Consider the following 16481-nt stretch of genomic DNA (forward strand, 5'->3'; position numbering starts at 1 on the left):
TTTCAGTATTAACCATAACACATGTCGTTAAATGGAAAACTTGGCGTAACAGGAAAGCAAGCTTCAGCTCTGTATTAGGAACCCCTTCTTCTGCTAACATGGAATGAAGTCCCCATGGTCTGCTGAGTAAACTGTCAGAGCCAATTTCTGTGAATGGGGCTTCCCACCCTGACCTGCTGTTCAAAATAGATGATTTGGAAGGTTCCTTCCTGCTCAGAGTGTCCACACCATTTTTCCCAACATAAGATGTCAACTTTATTTCTAACAGTTAAGTTCAAAATCACCTACAGGCAGGATCTGCCATGAGTTCTTAACCATAGTAAAAGCTATTATAGGTGACTGAAACGTGTTTTTTAAAAGGACTAATTTAAATTTAAAAAGGTAGCTCCGTGAAAGGTGTTAGTGACTTTTTTTTTCCCAATTAGGTCAATTTTTATCAATGGTTTTCATAGCACTTAAGAACTTAGACTGTAACTTAGACTAGAAGTGATTTTCTATTACAGTATCTTACTTTAACATTTGAGACGTCTTTTTAAAATTTCCCACTGAACTGGAGAAAAATGACATTCTGTAAAGTTTCTTGCGCTGAGATGCCCTGGGGTGATTACAGGCAGAACACACCAGCCTTGCTGTGGCCCTGCCAGGCTGTTGTTCTGCGCCCTGCCTGTGGGGGCGCTGGAGAGCAGCCCACCATCTCCCAGAGCTCCTCACTCGGGATCAGTGGTCCCATCACAGACCAGGTACAGGTACGACAGGAACCGGCAGCTCCTGCTGCCCGCCCCCCAGACATCCCAATCTGTGTCTGCGCAGGGATGTCACACTGAGTGACAGCCGTCATCGATCTCCCTTTTTCTCTGAAGAGAGACATGTCTCAGAATTTGCCCAGTGAACATACGGGCAGTTTACTCGGCTGTAGCTGGCTACAGTATTACAATGCCAATGTGGCTGAAAATGCACAGATGTATTTAAAAGGGGAACCTATATGTTAATGTATACGCATGTATGTGTATTAAGATGTTTTAACAACTTAAAGTAGTAAAATTTTCCAAAGCAGTAGAGTGAATAAGATTCACTTTGTGGAGGTAAATCTAGTTTTTATATTACAAAGGATTCTTTGCATTCAGTACAACTGACATTTTTCTTTTAGAATTAATTGAAGCCAGAATTTACTTTGAAAAATGAGGAAGTGAAACCATATGATTTATACATCTTTTAGAATTTTAGCATTTTAATGAACTTTATGCATCAGAAAAATTGAGATTATATGTCTCACTAGCATTTCTCTAATAATTTATTTTGTATCACATAAGAATGTAGACATATGATATGATCAGTTTGGTTCAAAAAGTATATTTGTATCAGTCCAATATTGTAATAGCTCCATTTATAAGATTTACATATAATTTACTAGGATTTTTTTTTTTTTTTTGAGATGGAGTCTCATTCTATTGCCCAGACTGCAGTGTAGGGAGCCATAATAGCTCATGCAGCCTCAAACTCCTTGGCTCAAGTGATCCTCCCACCTCAGCCTCCTGAGTAGCTGGGGCTACAGGTATGTGCCACCGTGCCTGACTAGACTTTGTTTTTATTTTTTGTAGAGACAGGTCCTGCTATGTTGCCCAGGCTGGACTTGAACCTCTGGCCTCAAGTGATCCTCCTGTCTAGGCCTCCCAAAGTGCTTAGATTACAGTTGTGAGCAACTGGTGTAAAAATTTGTTGTGGCCGAGTGTGGCAGCTCACACCTGTAATCCCAGCACTTTGAGAGGCCAGGGTGGGCAGATCACCTGAGGTCAGGAGTTCAAGACCAGCCTGGCCAACATGGCAAAACCCCATCTCTATTAAAAAAAAATACAAAAATTAACCAGGTATGGTGGTGGGCGTCTATAATCCCAGCTCCTTGGGAGGCTGAGGCAGGCAGAGTTGCTTGAACCCGGGAGGCGGAGGTTACAGTGCGCCGAGATTATGCCACTGCATTCTACACTGGGCGACAGAACGAGACTCTGTCTCGAAAACACAACGAAACAAAACAAACAAACAAACAAAAAAACTGTTGCTCACAAGAATTTTACTCTCTCTGGGCTAGGATAGAAGTCATGAAAGTGTGTCTTGCCTCTCTATCAATTGTGATGTGTTTTCCCACAATAAGCAAAAGGATAACAGCACTTCATCTACTCGAGACTTTTTGGCTTTGGAGGCCAAGAAATATGCTGATCCTTGTTGTTGTGACTCCTTCCTCTGCCCAGCACAAATTAGAGGTCGATAACTACACATCTTGAATGAAGACACAGATGAATTCTGAGTGAGCGTGTAGGAAGCGATTCCCCGTTTAGTTACAGACTGCTGCGTGTGCCTGCCTTGGTTTCATGGAAATTTACTGCTATGCAGATGGGGTGACTTTTGGGTACTAGGGCTGTTTGCCCTTCCTTGGAACTAAGAGTTGGCTAATTGAAAAGATAAACACTGAAGAAGAAATGAGTGCATGCCTATTAATCTTCGTGGGACAAGTTAAATTACCAGCCTGCTTGCCTTTTGCTGCAACTCACAGAATTAAACTCCCGTGAGGGCTCTGCTGGCTGCCTTGGACCCCAGGCGTGTGTCCTGGACTCGGCTCCACTGCCTCTCCCCTTGACCCTGTGTCCCCCAGGTCACTTATCAGCACAGGGACTGCTCTGCCAGTCATCTCACCCGCTTCGCCCTCCACTTCATCTCTCAGCTGTAATACCGTCTCCACCTCTGCCCCCACCCCACAGGCACCAGACTGACCACGCGTCCCCACCACATGCTTCCTGGCATCAGCCCCATGGTGAGGCTGCACTCGGCTTCTCTCTTCCCAACAGCCAGAATGAGTACCTCGGGGATAGACGTCTGTTTCATCCACCTAACCTGACGTGACATTGGAGAAAGCTCATCTCCATGGAAGGCATCCTGCACCGAATGCATCCTGACCCCCACCATCTTATGTGATCCTCAGAGGTCTCACCTGGCGTCCTCCACGGCACACATTCTATGCACGCATGCTGCTGCCAGCCAACGGGGAGCAAAGGCGTGAAGGCCCTGCAGGCTCCAGCGCCCGGGCGGTACGGGGAGACCCTGTGAAGCCCTGACACCTCCTGTGCTCAGCACGATGATAACACTTCAGGAATCCCGGGTGAGTCACCTGCTCCCTGAGTTCCAGTGCTCTAACATGGGCTTCATCAAGTGTATTTTACAGCGTTTAGTGAGGATCCCTGACGGGAATGCTCGTGAAGTGCCCCAGTCAGCACACAACAGTCGACAGTGGGCAGTTTATTAAGGTCCTTTTGTAACACGATTTACTAAACCTTTGAGCTTTCTTTCCAATTCTAACACTGCATCTATGGATAGACTCAGTGAAATATCAACTATAGAGACAAATAATTCAAATACAAGAATAATAAACAGAATAACTATAAAATGTAATTCACTTACCACTTCTTCATGAGTTGCATTTTCTACATGTATGCCATTAACCTGAACAGATGACAAAGTAAGAATGTTGAGAATAATAAGTAATACAAGTTAAAAATAAAAATGCAATGCAGTTAAGGATTAACGTGTACAATACTGACCTGGAGAACAGCATCTCCTACGAACAACATCCCTGTCTGGTCAGCTGCAGGGTGGCAAAAGTGGCAACAGTGTTAAGAGAAATCTCAGTGACATGCTTTGTTATGACAGTCATTTAAGCACAGGGCTTGCAGTAGCTGAAGTGGCCACATGTGTGTGTGTGTGCATGTGTCCACGTGAGCAGATGTGTGTTTGTGTGTGCAGGTGCAGATGGGTGTGAATGTATGCATGTGTGTGCATGTGTGGGTGTGGGTGGCATGCATGGGTATTTGCGAGTCTGAGTGTGTGGATCTGTTGATATGTGCATGCCTGTGTGTACACATGGATGTGTGTGTGCATGTGTCCACGTGAGATGTGTGTGTGTGTGCAGGTGCAGATGGGTGTGCATGTGTGGGTGTGGGCGGCATGCATGGATATTTGCAAGTCTGAGCATGTGAATCTGTTGATGTGTGTGCCATGGATGTGTGTGTGCATGTGTCCACAGGGGTGTGGGAAATGTGAACACATAGCAATAGGCGGCCACTTCATAAGGAAAGCTAGGTCGGCCACTTCATAAGGAAAGCTAGATTGGCCTCTTCATAAGGAAAGCTAGATTGATTTACGTGCATTAAGAGAGCTGCCTTCCAGTCACAGAAGACTTGTTTAGTGTGGAAAACAAATGTCACTTCCTCGTAACAAAGGGTTTCATTACAGGATATGGAAAGTCTGATGCACATTTTTCATTAAGTGTGCAATAAACAAGGAATTCCCTCAGCCACTTAGCATTTCCCCTCATTCTCATAAGCAAACGTACAGAGACGGCTCTGATCAAAACAACTGTACCTAGAATATTAAAGGCAACAAAGAGAAAAACTTTGTATGAGAAAGTTTGACTATAATCTATGCAGCATGTTTTCACTTAACCTTTCCATTGTCAGAGAGGCAGACAGAGCCCCATTCAATACAACTGAACAACTCTGCACAAAAGCTAAGGCTTTTTTCCCCAATTTTTGCCTTCACATAGGTTTGTTTCAATTTTAAATCTTTGTTTAAATAGTGGAAAACAAGTAATAACCTGTTCTTTGAAAGTGGGAATGCTCTTGACAAACTATATACAGATTAACTGTCAATTCTAAATATTACTTCTAATGTTTAGCAAATATTAAATCGTGTTGAAACTATAGTTTTCATGTCAGTGTACGTAATGGTACCGATTCTGTACAGCAATGGTACTGATGTTAAGCGATCCAAATAAAGTTCTCATTTGCACCGAAACTATGCATGGCAAAGCTGCTGTGGCCCATGCAGTGGTGGCAGCTCTTCTCCCCTGCGCCGTCTCCCTGTGTTCAAACTGCCCCCCTCCCTCTCGGTGTCTCTCACTGTCTCTGTGTCTCTCTGTCTCTTTCTGTCTCTGTCTCTCAGTTCTTCGCATGCTGTTGTTCCCCTCTCTAGCCACACGAGGGTGGGCTGCATCCTGAAAACATGTATTGATTATCTGGAATAATGGACTCTCAAGCCGGGGCCTCAGAAGCATTACAAACCTAAATTTTAAGAGAATCAAAGGCTAACAGAAGAAAGTACACACAGAATATGTGGATTCCATGTGAAATTACACATGTGGTAGTGATTATATAGATCATATCATTAATATGGATGCTATAAAAGTGCAGAAAATTGCATATGATAAAAATAAGGTCCAAATCAATTAATCATCATAATTCTCAATATTTAGTTTAAGAAGCACCATCTTTATCAAATACCTACCTGACGCATGGGAAACTAAGCTTCAGCTTGTCTAACAGTATAGGGATAAGGTTGTTCTTATCAAAATATTTTACCCCATGGTCTGAATGGACCTATAGAAAATAAAAATCTCTGTGCATTTAGACGCATTGATTTTTACAAAACAAACTTTAGCTACTTATGGAAAGTAGTCATTGTCATTGAACAAGTCCAGTGCAGGAGATAATGTTTTTGTTTTTTTGTTTTGTTTTGAGACAGAGTCTTGCACTTGTCACCCAGTCTGAAGTGCAGTGGCGCGACCCTGGCTCACTGCAATCTCTGCCTCCTGGGTTCAAGCGATTCTTTTGCCTCAGCCTCCCAAGTAGCTGGGATTACAGACATGCACCACCACACCCTGCCAATTTTTTTTTGTATTTTTAGTAGAGACGTGGTTTTGCCATGTTGGCCAGGCTGGTCTTGAACTCCTGACCTCAGGTGATCTGCCCGCCTCGGCCTCCCAAAGTGCTGGGATTACAGGTGTGAGCCACCACGCCTGGCCGAGGTAATGTGTTTTTAAAATGATACCTATGGTAATCACACAGTAAATGACTTAACCTCTTTGTTTAATGAAGGTCAATGAAGACGCAGCTGACTTTTCTAACCTAAAGCAAAAAGCAGCATTTTGTTTTGTCAACAAGCCACATGTGTGCCTGAGATCCTACAGAACAGCAGAAAAAAATGACTGTCCAGAGCCAGGCACCAAAATGCATAACCAAATTCCCTGAAAAGAATGGTATCTAGAGTTTTCAGAATGGAGCTGCCATTTCTTGTCTGGAACTAACGCAGTGAGGTCTATTTTGCTCTAGAGTTGGTCAGAAGCCGCCTCCAGACATCAGAAAAATGCACATAGGGCAGTGCTGAGCCCACGGGTCTGCAGCCTCCCTGGACCCAGACTTTTCTGCAGGGCCTGGGGTTTAATGAGATGACGATGAATTGCAGCCCAGCGTCTGTCTCAATGAGGGGCTTAGCCCCCTGGCCAGCGGCTGTGGAGGGTGTACTGGGTCCCCCAGCAGTGCTGGCCCACCGGTGTTGCGCTTGATTTCTCTCGGGGCCTTAGCTGCCTACCCGCGGGGCAGGGCTTGGGACCTGCAGCCCGCCATGCCTGAGCCTCCCCACTCTGTGGGCTCCTGTGCGGCTGGAGCCTCCCCAAGGAGCGACGCCCCCTGCTCTGCGGTGCCCAGTCCCATCAACCACCCAACGGCTGAGGAGTGCGGGCACAGGGGCAGGACTGGCAGGCGGCTCCACCTGCAGCCCCAGTGGGGGATCCACTGGGTGAAGCCAGCTGGGCTCCTGAGTCTGGTGGGGACTTAGAGAACCTTTATGTCTAGCTAAGGGATTGCAAATACACCAATCGGCACTCTGTATCTAGCTCAAGGTTTGTAAACACACCAATCTGCACCCTGTGTCTAGCTCAGGGTTTTTGAATGCACCAATCGACACTCTGTATCTAGCTACCTGATGGGGACTTGGAGTACCTTTGTGTCGACACTCTGTATCTAGCTAATCTAGTGGGGACGTGGAGAACCTTTGTGTCTAGCTCAGGGATTGTAAACTCACCAATCAGCATCCTGTCAAAACAGACCACTCTGCTCTCTGTAAAATGGACCAATCAGCAGGATGTGGGTGGGGCCAGATAAAAGAATAAAAGCAGGCTCCCGGAGCCACCAGTGGCAACCCGCTGGGGTCCCCTTCCATGCTGTGGAAGCTTTGTTCTTTTGCTTTTTGCAATAAATCTTGCTGCTGCTCAATCTTTGGGTCCACATTGCCTTTATGAGCTGTAACACTCACCGCGAAGGTCTCCAGCTTCACTCCTGAAGCCAGCGAGACCACAAACCCACAGGTAGGAACCAACAACTCCAGACGCACCTCCTTAAGAGCTGTAACACCACAAAGGTCCGCAGCTTCACTCCTGAGCCAAGGAGACCACGAACCCACCAGAAGGAAGAAACTCCGAACACATCCGAACATCAGAAGGAACAAACTCCGGACACGCCATCTTTACTGTAACACTCACCGCGAGGGTCCGCGGCTTCATTCTTGAAGTCAGTGAGACCAAGAACCCACCAATTCCGGACACAAAACCAATCTTCTTAAGCAATTTTGGTTCAGTGAAAGGGAGGAGGAAGAAGAGTCATTCCCAGTTATTAAATGAAAGGTAATTACAAATACTTTCCAACTAAATCTGTGAAATGTGTTTCAGCTGACGGACACTTTTAGCCTTAAAAAAAATTAAAAAGTGGTAAAATGGGTGATAAAATAAAATCATGAAAGTTTGATTTTAATTGGAAATTTTAATTAGTGATCCTAAATAAAATGAACTATTTGGTCAGATTAGGCAAGGTTTGTTGGTTTTAGCTGAAAAGTGATTCTAGTTCATCCCTACGGTAATACAGCCACTGCCTCATTATACAAAATGGAAATACAGCATAATGCATTTTAATCCATATAAATATTCAAACTCCTGCAAAATGTTGTAATGAGGTAATACTTTATTATACTTGCTTTATCAAGATAAAATAATTATAGGGTTATCTGAGGTCATGTAAAGGTAATGTAATCAAGGTTTGGAACACAACTGTGTTATGAACATAATTGTGTTTTCTTGAAAATTAATTAGAATTCGTAAAGACACTTCTGTTAAATATTTATTCATATATACATGTGGGTAGTATTATATAATGATAATATTTGTTACCAAGTCTTAATATTAACTGAGTTAGATTTTATTATTTATTTGAATTAATAATGACTAAAATTACTGAGCATTTCTTACAGGTCAGACAACCTTCATAGTCTTTATGGACGTATTTAAACCACATCACAACCCCATGTGTAAGGCATAATCATCACCCCACAGGTGAAAATTCTGGGCCTCAGAGTCAAAATTCAGACCACGTGCCACGTCAACACCTGTGCATGTCTGATTAGACACTGAGCAGAGAATGTAGGGCAAAGAAGACATATGGCACGACTTTAATTACTGTGAAGTTCAAAACCAAGCAAAACTAAACAATGTGTTGTTTGGGGACACATGTGGCCAAACTGTAGAGAAAGGCAAATGCATGGTTCTCACTGAACTCAGGAGAGAAGGGGCAGGCGCAGGGCATGGGGCTCTGGGAGGTGTTTAGCTCTGAAACTGGAGGGAGGGTGAGTGGGCGTTTGCTCTAGTCTGGTTAATGGATCGTATCATGTACACTCAGCTAACACATGGCTCAGCTTCTTCCACAGCTTACACTCAGCTTACACAGTGGAGGATGGGTAATCCGCCTAACAGCGGCAGATCCGCAGCCAACCCCGCAACTCCGCTCAGAGTCACTCCCTCAATCCCTACCCACTGCCTCCAGAACAGGCAACCTAGAAACAGAATCGAGGTTTACTTACTACCACGATGACACATGATCTTTTGACACATAATCAAAAGATAACATGACAAAACTTAAGGGAAAATTGCCTACATCAAGAGAGAATTTTTTCTTTACAAGTAATCTGCGTGGTGTCGAAACAAGAGCAGCTGGGGTGATCTGAAGTCATACCTTCTGCAAACTCAATTCCAGCCGTCTGGAAAGGAGTGCTGCTTTTACTCAACTTCCCCGTGGCTCTGACTGTATTTGTGTTCTTGAGTGTTGCAGATTAAATGCATGCTGTCAAACCTATCAACCTGTGCATGTATGTACGTATGTGTGTGTGTGTGTGTGTATATATATATACACACACACATATATACACACATATATACACATATATATACATGCACTTATATATGGAGATTATCTGATTAAATAAGCTCTAATTTTATTTTTAAAATGAAAGATTTCTGAAACTTTAAGTTTACAGTTCAACTTATTGTTTTGTAAAACAATGTAGCAGAGACTATATTAAAATCCATATGAGAATGTGTATTTGATAGTTTAGTGAAAAGCTGTTAGCCTAGGATATAGATGCAAGTAAATGGAAACATTTTCACATTAGGTGAAGAGCTCAAAAGAAAAAGGATTAGTGGCCAGGTGCAGTGGCTCACGCCTATAATCCCAGCACTTTGGGAGGCGGAGGCGGGCGGATCACGAGGTCAGGAGATCGAGACCATCCTGGCTAACACAGTGAAATCCCGTCTCTACTAAAAATACAAAAACTTAGCTGGGCGTGGTGGCGTCGCCTGTAGTCCCAGCTACTCGGGAGGCTGAGGCAGGAGAATCACGTGAACCCGGGAGGTGGAGGTTGCAGTGAGCTAAGATCACACCACTGCACTCCAGCCTGGGCAACAGAGTGAGACTCTGTCTCACAAAAAAAAAAAAGAAAAGAAAAAAAAGAAAAAGGATTCTCAAACAGGCTAAACGGGACCCTCATAAAGGTGTGAACTAGAAGAACAGGAGAGTTTCTGCATTTTCTCTGAAACTTTACATTGAGGGAAATGAATAGTGTGTCCCATGTTTGTGCTCATTTTCAAAAGAGCTCACTTTAACGATCTGTAGATTCCAAGGATATCACTAAAATACATAATCTGACAGGATGGAAGTCAAATGGATTTGCCAAAAACAACTTGAAGCTTGCACACCGCAGGCCAGGGTGTGGCTGAATCCATCCCCTGAGTGTGACTCTGGAACTTAAATTGCCTTTTTACATCCTGATAAGCAAGAATAGCGCTCCAGCACCTAAATGTTTCTACCAAGAAAGAAACACTAGCCGAACACAGACACCAAGAACTGTCAGTCAAAACACATCTTCTAATTAAAACTGACTTCAGCAAATTCACCCAGGAATAAATCAGACAGTGCGTGTATGATCTTAACAGACCAGAATGTCTTACAGTTGGAAACCTGCGTCAACCCCACAGAAAGCTGACTGCATCTCATTAGCAGGACGCTTTACAGTTTGGCCCGAGGCTGTGTCTTGTCTGGGGCTCCTGTTGACTGTATAAATCCTATAATCATTGCTTGAATTTACACTGTGTTACCTGATAAAACAAAGGTCATTAAATTTGCTTTTATTACCATTTAGTCAAAACTATAGAAAAACTACTGTGGTAGTGATGATAGGCTGCAGGATTTAGCTATCTGCGGCAAATGAAACTCTAAATTGGCAGTGCCAATGTGAACGCCTAAGTTTCAAAAGACTTTCTTTACCTCTGCAGAGTACCCAGTGATGACCGACTCATCACGAAGGGCTATGAAAAATGCTTCTCTACACAGAGATTTTAATCTCCAACACTGTACTCTAGCAAATGAATCAAGCCTCTTGGCAAGAAATACATGCTTTGTGACTTGGGCACAAGACTTTCTCAGGTTACTCCAAAAATGTGGACCTGGAACATTCTTTTAAATAAAATAAAATGTTTGCAGGAGTTCTTGGGGAGAGGGAATAAATGTTGAAAGGATGGACAAGCCATCTAGATGGAGTTCCCACCAGCCTGACTGTGATGATGTATCAAAAAGAAAACTTTAATTGTCATTTCTTAAAATAATTTCAGCAGTGTTACAGTTCTTTTTGAATTTTTCTAGCTGGAAAAATTGTAATGCAAAAAAGATTTTATTATGTAAAATATCATTAATCTGAAAGGAAAAATTAAAATTTATCTTCTTTATCATATACATTAGTTGGTTTTATTCAACTGAGGAAACCATATTGCTATTTTTAAACTGTGAGTTTATTCTTAGAGTTTGCTAGAAAAAATTATGCAAAAAATTATGTTGTCACTTCACCAAATGGCTCCAAAGAATGTCATCCATGAATCTGGGATGTCCATGTCCATGATGACTGACAGCCTATTTACTCAGGAGAAGCAGTAAAGGAAGCCAGAGACTCACAGACTCAGAAATACTTTCATTGCTCATATTGTGTAAAACAAGCAAGAAAAATAAGACAGGCACATATGGCTTTTAAGTTTTTTGGCCAAGAATTTAAGATGAATGAGTTCTTTTGCCTGTAACTCTTATTGTCAGGAACTCTACAACCAATAAGAAGTAGACTTGCTCCCTACAAATGTTAAGTGCATGTATGGCCTGCAAGAATTTTTATTACAACTTGTGAACACCACCTTCAAATATTTTATATATTAAATTCCATGAAGATGACATGTTATAAAATATTAAAGAGGTATTTAAAGGCATTCTTTTGATGATGAGAAGCCACATTGTCCAGGCTCAATAAACTTGGCAATGATGTATTATTGACGGCAGAGTCTATTGCACAGCTCATCAGAAATCCTCCAAGCCCTACTCAACACCATGACAACCAGAAGTGGTTGAGGTTTCCAGCTTCACTTCAAAAGGATTAAAGGTGAAATGCCGTAAGTTATATGCATATTACAATTGCTAAATTTAAAACATGGAACATTAAGGGCTACTTAGAATGACAAATAATACATACAAAGTTAAATTAATGCAGTCACAAACTTGACCTTCTTATTTGACTTTATGGTTTGGCTCTACGGTTTGTCTCAGATGAGACAACCATGATGAAATTATTAATTTCCAAATTTATCCAAAATTGTATATTTGTGTCTGTTTACCAGAAGAGACACATTTCCCTGGGAAGGAATTCTCAAATAATGATATAGACCTTTATATAAAAGAAACGATGTACCATAATGGACACTGAGTTCAAAAGCATGTTTGCAGGACATGCAGATACAAACTTCATCTTGTCATTTATCATAAAGACTTCTGGTAAAGGCCAGTGACTTTCTAAAACAGCGTCAAAGAAGGATGTTCTGCAGAGGAGCTAAATAGTGAGAACCACCTGCAGTTTTCTTGGGAAATCATTTGTTAGAAGATTTAGAAACATGAATGAACGAATAGCAAATCCTTTAGCTTATCTCAAGAACCAACTGTCTCATCTCACTTTTGGTACTTTCTGAAAATTGCCTGCATAAAATGTATATGTCGTTTATTCGAGGTCGATTCCCCTGCTGTATAACATTTTTCTCTGAAGATGGAAAGGCTAGACACTTATTCCTAGGTGTATGATCTTCCCTTCAGTACTGGAAGTAGATGAGTAATCATTTCCTAATCATAAACTGAATTGTTTCCCAACAGTTTCCAAGTCAAAAATGCAGATTTCATTTTTAAAAAATCAACTGGAATATCAGTAAGTCACATTAAGTGGCTGTGAAAAGACAAACTGAGCATTCCCTGTGCACTCTCGTCCTGGCTCATGGCTATCAGCCCTGGACAAGAAGATTTCCAGTGTCTGTTAGTCCAGTGCAGAACCTGTCCACAAGAAAACCCCAAGCAGAAGTCCTAGTTTCTAACACAGTTTTCACCCTCCACCGTATCATGGCAGTATATAAACAATATTGAAAGTTGGCACAGGAAACTCAGATTAAACTGTGAGGGTCTGAGAGAAGCAGGGAGACCAGAGCTTGTATTCATTTATCAAACACTTACTATTTCTGTACTGTGCATTTTGTGTTGATGGAGGCATCACTTAAACGAAAGAGAAATAATGAAACAGTTATGAATAAATGTGTAAGGCAGATATTCATTATGTTGCAAAGCCTATTGAAAGAAGAAAACTTCCATAATAATACAAAAGTAAATTCAAATCCATGGAATACATTTTTCAAATTTTTGTATATATTCATATGTATAATAAAATGTATATAACTATTTTGCTCATTTTTAAAAAGCAATTTGGTCTTTATACAGCCCTAAATGGTGAAATGAATAGACTCGAGATATAATCATGATTCCATTATTCACAGTATGCAAAAATAAATAAATTGCATTCCTTACAGAATGGCAAATTAAAAACCATATGATCATCTAAATAGATTCAGAAAAAAAGCATTTAATAAAATTTAACACTTCTTCATGACAAAAACTCTCAGTAAATAGGTACAGAAGAAAAGTACTTCAAAACAATAAAGGCCACATATGACAAACCCACAGCTAACATTATGCTGAATGGAAAAGCTGAAATCTGGAACAAAACAAGGATGCCCACTCTCACCACTCTTACTCAACATAGTACTGGAAGTCCTAGCTAGAGCACTCAGGCAAGAGAAATAAATAAAGGACATCCAAGTTGAAAAAGAGGAAGTCAAATTGTCCCTTTTTGCAGATGACACGATCTTATATAGAAAAACCTAAAGGCTCTACCAAAAAACTCTTAGCACTGATAAATGAATTCAGTAAAGTTACAGAATACAAAATCGACATACAGAAATCAATAGTGTTCTAAGTACGAACAATGAACTTGCTGAAAAAAATCAGTAAACCAATCCCATTTACAATAGCCACACATATACACACATACACACACACCCCTTGGAATAAATTTAACCAAGGATATGGAAGATCCCTACAAGGAAAACTATGAAACACTGATAGAAAAAATTGATGATGACACAAAGGAATGACATAACGTGTTCACAGACTGGAAAAATCAAGACTGTTAATATGAACATACTCTCCAAAGCGATCTAAAAATTAAATGCAAACCCTATCAAAATACCAATGACATTCTTCACAGAAATAAAAAAGAAAGTCGTAAAATTTGCACAGAACTACATGAGGCCCCAAGTAGCCAAAGCAATCCTGAGAAACAAGAATAAAGTTGGAGGTATTACACTTCCTAAGATTATATTATAAAGCTATAGTAACCAAAGCAACGTGGTACAGGCAAAAAATAGATAGAGCAATCAAACAACATAAGTATCCCAGATATTAATCCATATATCTATAGACAACTGATTTTTTTTTTTTACAAAGGCACCAAGAACATACATTGAGAACATTTTCTCTTCAATAAATGGTGCTGGGAGAACTGGCTATTCACTTGCAGAAGAAGGAAACTGGACTCCCATCTCTCACTTTGTATAAAAAATCAACTCAAAATAGATCAAAGATCTAAATGTAAGACCCAAAACTATAAAAGTACTAGATGATAAAAATAGAGGCAATGGTTCTGGACACTGGTCTGAGAAAAAATTGTATAAATAAGACCTCAAAAACACGGATAACAAAAGCAAAAATGAACAAATGGGATATATCAAACTAAAAAGGTTCTGCACAGCAAAGGAAACAACAGAGTGAAGAGACAAGCCACGGAATGGGAGAAAATATTTTCAAACTATTCATTTGACAAAGGATTAATATCAGCATATACAAGGAACTCAAATCTCTCGACAGCAAAAAACAAATAATCCTACTGAAAAGTATGCATATGAGCTGAATAGACATTTCTCAAAAGAAGACAAATGACTAAATATATGAAAAAATGCTTAAAATCACTAATCATCAGGGCAATGCAAATAAAAACCACAATAAGATATTATCTTATCCCGGTTAGAATGGTTATTACTAAATAGACCAAAAAATGACAAATGTTGGTGAGGGCGCAGAGGAAGGGAAACTCACACTGTTGGTGGTGATGTAAACTGGTATAGCCAACATAAAAAATATGGAGCTTTCTCAAAAAAACTAAAAATAGAACTACCATATGATTCTGGCAAACCTGCCACTTTTATCCAAAGGGAAGAAAATCAGTATGTCAAAGATATATCTGCACCCCATGTTAATTGTAGCAATATTTGCAATAGCCAAGATACGGAACAAAGCTAAGTGTCCCACAACAGGTGAATGAATAAAGACAACGTGGTGTATACACACAGTGGAGCACTATTCAGCCACACACAGAATGAAACACTCCCATTTGTGGCAGAGTGGGTGAACCTGCAGGACATTACTTTAAGTGAAGTCAGCCAGGCCCAGGAAGTTAAACACTGCATGTTCTCACTCATATGCGGAAGCTGGTCTCATAGAACTAAGGAGGAGAATAGAGGTTACTGGATGTTGGGAAGGGGAGGAGGTAAGAGAGATGTGGAGAGATTTTTTTAAGGATACACAGTTACAGCTAGATAGGAGGAATACTTCTAGTGTTCTATAGCACTGTAGAATAATGATAGTTAGCAATAATATATTGTATATTTTCAAATGGCTAGAAGAGAGCATATTGAATATTCCCAACACAAAGAAATAATAAATATTGGAGATGATGAATATGATAATCATCCTGATCTGAGCACTATAAATTGTATGTATTGAAGCATCATTATGTACCCCGTAAATATGTACAATTATGTGTTAATTAAAAAAAACACAGCTTCACCCTATCCCTGTACACCACACCCTACTGTCTACTTCTGTCATTCATTCTATCATCATATCCTGTTCTGAAATTTACTAACTGATCTAATATGTTACTTTTTGCCACAACAGAGAAAAAGTTTCTCAATTGAGAATAAATTAAGCAAAACACACATCAATATTAAAACAGCTGACATGTATTTACTGTAAATCTTTAACTGTAAATCTTTAAGAAAAGCAGCATGTCCATCTAAAGTATGCTTTCCTTCTGTGATTTATATTTACAATAACTCATCTTAGAAAACAATTCTGTTTTGGAGGTATGGTAGTTATTAAGGGTTCTGAATGACTAACACCAAGATATTAGAAGAAAGCAGCAAACTTCAAACCTAAGGATACAAATAAAAATATGCACAAATGCATGGGTGCTTTGAAGGCAAAGGGAGGGAGGGAGAGGGAAGAAGCAAGAGGAAGACAGGAGGAAGGGAGAGAGGAGAGGAAAACTCAGCTTCCTGTTACACACTCTTGATTTAAAAAAGGACAAAAAATCTCTACTTTGATAATAAAGTTCATGAATGAAGAAACGAAGTTTTAATATTATGAAATAAATACGCTATGCAAGAAATCTCTCGAGCAGCCAGACTTTAGTAGCTATTTATAGTAACTGAATATTTAGCATATTAAAATGAAGACTTTTAAATAAAAAGTTTTATTTAACATAATTTGAAGGTTAATGATGGTGTTGATTCAAATTGTGAATGTCCTGTGGGTGTCCAGTAGATTTTTGTTACTATTAATAATAACAGTATGTCTAAGGCATACAAAAAGATGTTATAGATAGTAAAATGGTTACTATAGTGAAGCAAATTAACATATCCATCATCTCACCTGATTACCCATATTTTTGTTTTGTTTTGTTTTGTGTGTGTCAAGAGCAGCTAAAATGTAGCAGGACTCCCCAGCACGGTATGATTGTGTGACCTTCAGTCCTCATGCTGGGCACTGGACCTCTCAACTCGCTCGCCTACTTGTGCACGGCTTTGCATCCTC

General features: G+C 40.5%; 1 protein-coding gene across 9 annotated transcripts in view; it reads right to left on the bottom strand.

Annotated features, from left to right (window-relative positions):
* Positions 1-16481, bottom strand: part of SNTG2 (syntrophin gamma 2) — a 388440-nt gene that overhangs the window by 207341 nt on the left and 164618 nt on the right. For all 9 annotated transcript variants that reach the window (XM_055378685.2, XM_031008374.3, XM_055378682.2 and 6 more), the window contains exons 5-6: positions 3588-3631; positions 3448-3489 (exon numbers count right to left, since the gene is read on the bottom strand). In XM_055378685.2, coding sequence (XP_055234660.2) covers positions 3448-3489; positions 3588-3631 — 86 coding nt within the window. The remainder of the gene's footprint in view (positions 1-3447; positions 3490-3587; positions 3632-16481) is intronic.

This window comes from Gorilla gorilla, chromosome 12 (genome assembly GCF_029281585.2).
Source record: "Gorilla gorilla gorilla isolate KB3781 chromosome 12, NHGRI_mGorGor1-v2.1_pri, whole genome shotgun sequence".
Taxonomy (NCBI): Eukaryota; Metazoa; Chordata; class Mammalia; order Primates; family Hominidae; genus Gorilla; species Gorilla gorilla.